The sequence below is a fragment of the Sapajus apella genome, unplaced genomic scaffold (genome assembly GCF_009761245.1).
Source record: "Sapajus apella isolate SASKATOON/1434 unplaced genomic scaffold, GSC_monkey_1.0 scaffold3, whole genome shotgun sequence".
NCBI classification, from domain to species: Eukaryota; Metazoa; Chordata; class Mammalia; order Primates; family Cebidae; genus Sapajus; species Sapajus apella.
This window is the reverse complement of record NW_022436943.1, coordinates 43,692,772-43,702,737: the sequence shown is the minus strand read 5'-3', so window position 1 is coordinate 43,702,737 and position 9,966 is coordinate 43,692,772. Positions and strand designations below refer to the sequence as shown.

Here is a 9,966-nt window from a genome sequence, read left to right as displayed (position 1 = left end):
CACCATCATCACCATCATTATCATAGTGTCATCATCATCATCATCATCAACATAGACATTTATTAAAATACGTGCTTCATTTTCCTTCCTTGGTCTCCAAAAAGTTGAGGCGAGGGGTAATGCAGAAAAGACAGAGGGAAGAAGAGGAGCGAGAGAAGGAAGATAAGAGAAGTAAAGCAGAAAAATACTGAGTGTAAAGCAAAAGCATTAATAATCAATTGGATGTTAGGTACTAAATAGATTTTAATTGAGACATTTTACAGTTCATTCCAGAATGTTTTTTGAGGATTTCTTAAAAACCCAGTTGTTACATTGTCTATAAATAGAAACTTAAATTCATAGAAATTAAAGCAAAATCCAATAGAAATATTCATCCTTAAAATTATATATTTTAAAATTAGGTAAAGTAATACTTCACTTTAATAAAAGATACATATCCAGCAAGCTCAAGTATCTATAGCATGGCTATGAATTAAGAAATGAGAAAACACACACACACACACACACACACACACACACACACACACCCCAGTCAAAACAGGTGTTACAAAATCCATGCATGGCTTATGCTTATGCATTTTACTCAAATAAAATTTTCTGAAATCTTCATTCATAGTCCATTTTCTCATATTTTATGTTCAGTTTTACCAAACATAACTTACCAGAAATAGCTAATTCTAGCAGCTTCCCCAGGATTGAAAAACACGACCAAAAAAACCCAAACATATGTTCTCAACAAATATGTTGGTCTGGGGCAACACTTTGCAAAGACAAATAATAGAAAATAGTAGAAGAAGCTACAGCAGCTGCTATGGTCTGAAAGGTTGTGTCCCCCTACAGATTCATATGTTGGTACTTGATCTCCAATGCAGTAGTATTAAGAGATGGGGTCTTTGAGAGATGATTAGGTAATAAGGGACGAATGCCACTATTGGAGAGGCCCATGGGAGCTTGTCTGCCCCTTTCACCAAGTGAGGACATGGGTAGAAAGCTCCAACTATGAGGAATACACCTGCAAATTCAGATGCAGATGCCTTGATCTTAGACTTCTCAGCTTCCAGAACTGTGAACAATAAATTTCTGTTGTTGTTAAGTTTCCCAAGCTGGCACAGAGCCTCACTCCTGTAATTCCAGCACTTTGGGAAGCCAAGGCAGACGAATCACTTGAGCCCAGGGCTTTGAGATCAGCCTGGGAAACTTGGCAAAACTTCATCTGTACAAAAATTAGCTAGGCACAGTGGTAGGCACCTGTAGTCCCAGCTACTCGGGAGGCTGAGGTGGGAGGATCACCTGAGCCTGTGAAGTCAAGGATGCAGTGAGTCACGATCACACCACTGCATTCAACCTAGGTGACAGACACCCTGCCTCTAAATAAATAAAGAAAGAAAAGTTCCCCAGGAAAGCTATTTTGTTACAGAAAACCAAATGGACTGAGACAACAGCTATAATTTTTATTATATAATTATATTTATAAATATAACTGATATATAAGAAAGTTTGTTTTTGTTTCATTAAAAATTATTACCAAAGGGGGATGCTCTACAATGAACAAATATTTATTGGTGAATACAGTCATGTTATTTTGGTTGTTCAATGAGTCAACTCTTTTAAATTGGTAGGTTTTACATAAAAATAGAAATCACTGGTGTCTCTCCAAGACTCTTAAGATCTGGCAGACCCTGCCTGGATTTCTATCCAGCAGGAATCAGTAGAAGCTGAGATTGGCTGTGTCTTGGATGCACACACTTCCCATCATAGCAGTCCCTAGTATCCCTATCATTGAAACTCATTGTCCATTATCACTTATCATTGGTCTTGCTTGTTGTCTTTATTTCAGCAGATAATTTCTTCTTTCTGCATTCATGTCCCCAAAATGGGAAGACAAAATATAGCCTAAGGAACCACTGCTCCCTTAGGCTGGGAGCAGTGGTTCATGTCTGTAATCCCAGCACTTTGGGAGGCCGAGGTGGGTGGATCGCCTGAGGTCAGGAGTTCGAGACCAGCCTGGGCAACATAGTGAAACCCCATCTCTACCAAAAATACAAAAATTATCTGGGCACAGTGAAGCACACCTGTAGTCCCAGCTACAGCCTCAGGAGGCTGAGGCAGGAGAATCACTTGAATCCAGGAAGCAGAGGTTGCTGTGAGCCAAGATTGTGCCACGGCACTCCAGCCTGAGTAACAGAATGAGACTGAATATCAAAGGATATTTATTCTAAGTTAGCCTCAAGAAAAACACATGGGAGTATTTCTTTGCAGGTGTTGTCTGCTTCTACAGATTTCATAGCTTGCTTCACTCATTTATAGTATCTGCCTCATCCTCCTACACAGCTGAATTTACAACCCTTGGGAAAGTAGTTTATGTATTACTGGTGACAAAGAGACACTTATAGCTTAGTGTTTTTTATTTCAATCTTTTTACTGCTCCAGGCTGCTATCTTCAAAAACAAAGCAACTCTTCCAATGATTCTTCAGAGTTATTTACTCTCAAGATTTACAAAGGTTTAATGAAGGATATTGAACATTATTTCTATATGTTAGCAAATGTGTACTTACAGCCCGTCCGTTACAGGATGCATTCTGTAAAATATTGCTAGGCTTTAATTTTAGAAAAAAGTTTGTCTCTGCATGTAAAAACACTTGCTTTATTTGGTCAGAAAATAGAAATGATTCAATCTAACAAACTTCCCTCTTTGTCTTAGCTTACTGGACCAAGATTAGGGAAAATAAAATAAAAATAACCTCACTATTTTGCTAAAACACATTTCCAAGGAAACGCTTTTTTGAAAGTATGAGTCATGGCGTCCAATAAACTGTATCTTCATGGGTTTTAACAAGTACCATTGTTTGAAAGTACTTCTTAGACAAAACTTGAATTATTTATTTGTTAAATTTAGGCTTATCTAGCTAGAGCCTTTCAGATACCAATTTACTTAAAAGCAGAAGGATGAACTAGACAACAGTGACTTTATTTCTAGCTCAATGCTTCCATGAACATACATCCTCCCCACCCCATTCCCTGTGGCAGACTGCATTTTCCAGGGACGGCCACATCACTGCATATCTTCTTCTCTGTATGCTCCTCCTATCCTGTGACTGACATGTCTCCCACCACAGGTGGGACCTGTATTTCTCCCCACCTATAAATCTGGGCAAAGCTGGTGACATCTCATACCAAGGAGTGTGACAGAGGTGATATAAAGTGACTTCAGAGGCTGGGTCATTAATGGTGATACAGCTTCTACTTAGCGCTCTCTCTCTCTCTTTGGACAAGTGTTATGGGACTCCTGAGCCAACTCCCCTGAAGCTGCATGCTGAAGGCATCATGTGAAGAGGCGAATTAGAGATATGGAGACCTGCTGCAGCTCCTGGCTGTTCCAGTCTCCCCAGACCAGGCACCAGATACATGAGTAAAGAAGCCATTGAGACGGCTCCGGCTCCAGCCACTATCTGGCTCTAACCTCACAGGGGAGCACCTCTCCCTTCTCCAGGATAATTGCAATCCACACCCCAATTCCTGACCTACAGGAACTATGAGACAATAAATAATTACTATTATTTTAAGCCACTAGGCTTTGAGATGATTGGTTATGTAGCCATAAATAACTAGCACCCCACCACCTAAAAGATATGTTACATTCCAGAACTTACCTCATTGATTTCAGTCCCATCTGCATTGTTGTATACGATTCGATAACCATTGATCTGTCTTGAAGTGGGGTCCCAGGTTATTCGAGCACTGTTAGAGCCAACATTGGAGATTCTCAGGTTTCTTGGTGGACTTAAAGCCACTTGGCAGTAAATGGAATAGAAAATAATTAAAATGTCAAATAACATACATGTAAAAAGGACCTTTTGACTTCCAGAAATCAAAGAAACTGCATCTTTGACTTCTAAACTATTTACATATGAAAAGTGTCATCCAGATAATAACTTGTAATAACACTGAAATAACCAGTGTATTGTCTCATAAAAATCAATAATGTTCTCTGATTAGCAAAGGAAAAAGTTTTCTTTGTAGAGAATAAATAGCAGTAATAAGTTACATATGGTTAGAGATAAATAATATTTAGGTAAGTTTTCTGTGCTTATCACTCAAGCCTGATATAAGTAAGAAATCTAATGGATTAAAAAAAATTAACTTGAAATAAAATTTTAGCTAGCCCACTCAATTACCATGTGACTCTGGCAAAGTCACTGTACTTCTCAGCTCCACAATTTTCCACACATAAAATGATATGCTCATCTGCCATTTCCACGTTGGTATCTGTTAGGCAACTCCAACTTAACCGGTCCAAATGGAATCACTGACTCTTGATACCTTTCCCTATTCCCTCCTCCCTCAATCTTCCCCTCCGAGCAAATGGAAACTCTATTGTTCCCACTGATCAGGTCAAGAACCTTGGAGCCATCTGTATTGCTCTTTCTCTCACAACCCACTTCTAACCCATCATCCAGATATGATCCCTTCCATATGTATCCAGAGCTGACCCCTTCTCTTCACCTCCGCTGCTACCATCTTAGTGGAAGCCACTATTCCCTCTGGGCTTGGATTTTTGCCACGGTCTCCCAGCCAATCTCCCAACTTCCATCTTCCTCCTACTATTAATATAATTATTCTTGAGCAAGCAGCCAGAGTGCTTCTTTTAAAATGTCAGCCAGGTAATTTCACTCCTCTGCACAAAACCTTCCAAATGGCTCCAACTCCCTCAGTGTAAACCCACAGTTCTTAGAACAATCTTTTTTTTTTTTTTTTTTGGTGAGACAGAGTCTTGCTCTGTCATCCAGGCTAGAGCGCAGTGACAAGATCTCAGCTTACTGCAACCTCTGCCTCCCAGGTTTAAGTGATCCTCATGCCTCAGCCCCCTGGGTAGCTGGGATTACAAGCATGTGTCACCACACCTTGCTAGTTTTTGTATTTTTGATAGAGACAGGGTTTCACCTTGTTGGTCAGGCTGAGCTTAAACTCTGAACCTCAGGTGATCTGCCTGCCTCGACCTCCCAAAGTGCTGGCATTACCGGCATGAGCAACTGCAGCAAGCCTAGAATGGTCTTTATGGCCCTACATGACTGGCCTGTTGCCATTTCGCTGTTCCCATATCCTACTACTCCATGCCTTTTCCATGCCACTAGCTGTGACTAGAACCTGCCATGCATTCTCATATGTAGGTCACTGCACTTGCCTTCTCTTTGCCTTTAAGGCTCTTCCCCAGATATTCTCATAGCTGGTTTCTTTGCCTCTTTCAGGTTTCTGACCATATGCCTTCTTGGTGAAGCTTTCTATGATCATCTTATGTAAAACAGCTCTTCCACCCCATTATACCTATCTCCTTCTTTGTGATCAATTATAAGGAGATAATTGAAATTTATAATTTGATAATTGATAATTTTGCTGTATTTTTTTCACTATATATTTCTGATTTGCTGTCCCTCTCCCCCAGTATATTGGAATTTCAGGGGGTTAGATAATTTGGTTTCATTTTGTTCCCAGATCTACCCCAAATATAGCAAGTACTCAATAGACATTCATTGAATCAGTGGATAATTATTTGACCTGAATAAATCTACAGTGGCTTTGTGAGACAAATAACAATAAACATCTTACTATTGCTTTAAAATTAAAGAGGTATTGGTCTTTCTGCAGATTCCTAACAGTCAATACAGCTTTTTGAACCTCTTCAAGGACCCCCTTCTAATTAAAAAAATTAACAATTGTCCATAACTTTTGACAATTTCATGAGCTTTATACAGGTTTATAGTAAAAATAATTAACATTTACTGAGTGTTTTCTATCAGTCTGACACAGAGCATATGTTACTTTATTAAATTCTTATATTAGAATACAAGGTTAGAGTTTCAATTATCTCCTTATAATTGATCACAAAATTGAAGTAACTTGGCCAAGGTCCCAGTTAGTAGGAACAGAAGAGCATTAGAGTTTAACCTAGGCAATTGATTAACTGATTCCAAAGCCCATGATATTAACCAAGATGCTAATTTCTCCTCTGTGTTTCCTTCTCTTGATCACACTCTTTCACACCACTGACTCAGTGCTGATAGAGCCAGCAAAGCAAAAGATTTGAAGACAAATCATGACAATTACCAGCCACATACATGAAGCATGTTTCCTAACCTCAAAGTCCAGATCTTTCATTAATTCAATACATACTGATTCTTTGACAATAAAGATCTTATAGGAGTTAGTGACTCTCTTAATAATTAAAGTAATAGAGAGAAAGTGTAGAAAAGAAAAAAAAAGCAATATAACTAAGTAGTGTGCACATTTGGCTCTAAATTTTTCTGGAATTCCATTACATTTGGTAATATGATGGAATAATGTCTAATTTACTTAGTACATAAAAATGCCAGTCTCAAGAACAAGTATCTAGGATATCATTTTTTAGGACCTTTTTGCTCATGATGGGATGGAGTTGTACATATTTTTAATAAGTATAAAGAAGTGTACACTCTGAGTGAAAGAGAGATGAGCTGTTGGGGAAAGCTTCTCTTTCAAATGGTTAAGAGTACCAGAATTTACTTTTGTGGTAGACGCTTTCTAGCATGATTCATTTCTTTTCTTTCTCTTTCTTGGGCTCTCCCAGAGTTTTGTTTGTTTCTTTGTCGTTTTAATTACACTGGTCTTTCTCTAAAGAACAAGAACAACACAGCCTTGACTAACAAAGAATGGATATGTACAAACTTCTTTATCATTAAACTTCTATTTTGTTTCCCAAATAGAATCTTTTTTTTTTTTTTTTTTTTTTTTATATATTTTTTTTTTTTGAGACAGAGTTTTGCTCTTGTTACCCAGGCTAGAGTGCAATGGCACGATCTCAGCTCACCGCAACCTCCGCCTCCCGGGTTCAGGCAATTCTCCTGCCTCAGCCTCCTGAGTAGCTGGGATTACAGGCACGCGCCACCATGCCCAGCTAATTTTTTGTAGTTTTAGTAGAGACGGGGTTTCACCATGTTGACCAGGATGGTCTCGATCTCTCGACCTCGTGATCCACCCGCCTCGGCCTCCCACAGTGCTAGGATTACAGGCTTGAGCCACCGCACCCGGCCCCAAATAGAATCTTAAAAAGAAAGGCATTGTAGAATTGTGCGATTCATCTCCCACCATTTCTAGGAGAAAAGTCACGAGCAAGACCCCAAGTCTCCCTGTACTTTCTTATGTTTCAAAAGATCATAAACAGAGCCATAATTTAATAGTATGTGGTAAGTATTATTAGTATGCCATAGTCATATTTTATTTATCTCATATTTTTAAAATAAATACGTACATTCCCCAAAAAGTATTAGGAATTCCCTATATTTAGCCAAAATTAGCCTTACCGATAAAATTTTTACTCAATTAAAAACAAATTACAATAGTAATAGGCTCAGATAAAGATAGCAAAGATTTTTAGGAAAAAAGGTTTGTTAATTTTAAAATGAGTGGAAAACAAACATCTTCAGTAACAATGTGCTGAGTGTTTTCACATATACTACTGTATTTCATCTTAAATCAACTGCATGCTATAAGATTAGTGTTCCTCCTTTTATACAATCAAAAAAAGTTACATCACTCACCCATTGTCACCTGGCTAAAATATGAGTTGAGCTGAGATTCCCATCTCAGCTGCTATCTTGCAAAGTCTACACTCTTCCCTCTATATTCTGACCCACATTTGAATTTAGACAAAGAAAGACACAGGTGGAGTTATCTAGAGGATGCTAATCTTCAGTTCTAGCATCCATATCATTCATAATAATATAAGATATAAGAAACACATTTCCTTGTCCTAAATAGAATATGAGATTTTTAAAATGACAATTAGCTTTTAAGAGGTTTCAACCTAAACTAGTAGTTCCAATTCAGAATCCCAACATTCATGTGGGCTTTTACTACAACATCTCATCTGAATGGCTGGGCTGCTCACGTGTTGTTTCTTGTCCCGTAACAGGATCGCTGGCCTCTTCTCCAAACATGGCATAAACTGTGACTGTGTATTCTGTATTGGGCAACAACCCACTCAATTCAATATCCGTGTGGGTCTCTCCAATTTTCATCTGAAAAGAACACATGTTGTTAGATCATTTGCCAATGCATATTATTAATGCTGATCAGTGTGGATCTGAACAAAGGTGAGACTTCATGGAATAAGACTTTAGTCTCCTCACAACCCCTTCATCAAACAGGCTTCAGTCATAATTTTCAAATTGTCCCATGTCATTTTATATTAGGAACAGATATTATGGAACCATATAAGTCGAAAAGTACCATGTGAGCTGTGAGGATAACTCTTTACATCTGGACAAACGGCAACTGCAGCCAGAATAACAATGTTGAGTATATGCTCCCCAGGAGAGGGTGGGTGGGATTGAATCAGAAATGTTCTCTAGAGACTGTGAGCTCCAGGCCAGTGTGCTGGAGGCAAGGCCAAGTGGGCATCTTTCACTGTTTGGCTAATTCTAACCAGTGCTCTGGCCAGATGCCCAGTTTTTGCTTCAAACTCAATGAAGCTGGGCCAGTTTTGTGGCCCCATTCAACAAGGGAATCCATGCCGTTGAATTGCAAGTTACTTCCAGTATTCAGAAGGGATCAACTCACCCTGACACCCAACTTGGCAATTTGCTGTTTTGATTCTTGAACACCTTTTCTGACCCTTGGATTCAGTCAAACTAGCCAACATTCTCAGTTGTGTAACAACAGAGTGATAGGACAGTTTTATGTTTTGGAAGAAAAAAAAAATCTACAGGCACAAGACTGCCACTGTTAATCATCGAGTTAAAATTTTGAATTTTGAACTATCTCAACGTGTGTAACATAAACATACAGAAAATAATATAATACACACCAATGTACCCATTACTCAAACTGGATAAATATCAAATTTTTGTCATATTAACTTCAGATTTTATTTTTTTAAAAACTAATACATTCAGATAAAACAAAAGGTCTTTCTCATTCTTTCTGTTCACCACCTACACCCTGAGGTTGACGTGTATCTTACTGCTGCATTTTTGTAGTTCTGTATGTGTATAGACATATCTATTAACAATATATGATCCTGTATGTTTAGCAATGCACATAATGGAAGCATATCAATACAATTTTTTTCTGTGTTAATATGTTTTGGGATTTATCCATGTTGATCTACAAGGACAGAGTGGACATCATGAATTTCTTTATGGTATTCTTTTCTATAAATATACCACTGCTTTCCATCCCTCTATTAAGAGGCATGTTAGTTGTTTGCAATGTTTTATTTCAACCAAGTGCCTGCACTGAAAAATGCTTGCAAGATGTTTCCCTATGATACATTTCCAAAAAATAGTATATATCTTCAACAGGATGAACTATTTCAAAATATCCTCCAAAGCAGCTGTACCACCAGCAGTTACAGGAGTGACTGTCTTCCTGTGTGATTATGAATACACAGTATTATAAGACTTTAACATTTTTTTGCTAATTTACTGATTATAAACTATTTCTTTAATTTTTTTCCTCTTTCATAGAGAGGCTGACCATCTTCTCAGCACCATTTGTAAATCTCTCTTTTGTCAAAATAATTTAGATCGACTTTAAATTCAAATAGGCAAAAGCCATCTAAGCCTTGGAAATAAGAAGACACACATCACTAATACTCTGTTCTTGATACTCAGATTCACCATATTTTCACCCTAAAGATTTCAGTCATCAGGGACAGGCTGTATACAATTTTAGACAATCAAGTTTTCTGAACTGCTTTGCTTATTAACCCCACCTGCCTGGTCAATACACATCCTTTTCATTCCTTAAATGTCTGCATTGTCGCTACTGTCCCCTACGTGTTAAGAATAAGGACTAAAATATTTGAAAGTCATTCGAAGGTCAAAGCTTCATCATTTAAAATGGAATAAATTTTAAAAATTTGCATCAATGAGGTATATTTATCTACCACTCAAATTAGTAAGAAAAAACTTAACTCAGTGTATATGAAG

At 38.0% G+C, this 9,966-nt stretch overlaps 1 protein-coding gene across 4 annotated transcripts in view; it reads right to left on the bottom strand.

Moving 5' to 3' along the window:
* Positions 1-9,966, bottom strand: part of COL14A1 (collagen type XIV alpha 1 chain) — a 257,258-nt gene that overhangs the window by 163,400 nt on the left and 83,892 nt on the right. For all 4 annotated transcript variants that reach the window (XM_032252681.1, XM_032252674.1, XM_032252687.1 and 1 more), the window contains exons 13-14: positions 7,923-8,052; positions 3,652-3,791 (exon numbers count right to left, since the gene is read on the bottom strand). In XM_032252681.1, the coding sequence (XP_032108572.1) occupies positions 3,652-3,791; positions 7,923-8,052 (270 nt within the window). The remainder of the gene's footprint in view (positions 1-3,651; positions 3,792-7,922; positions 8,053-9,966) is intronic.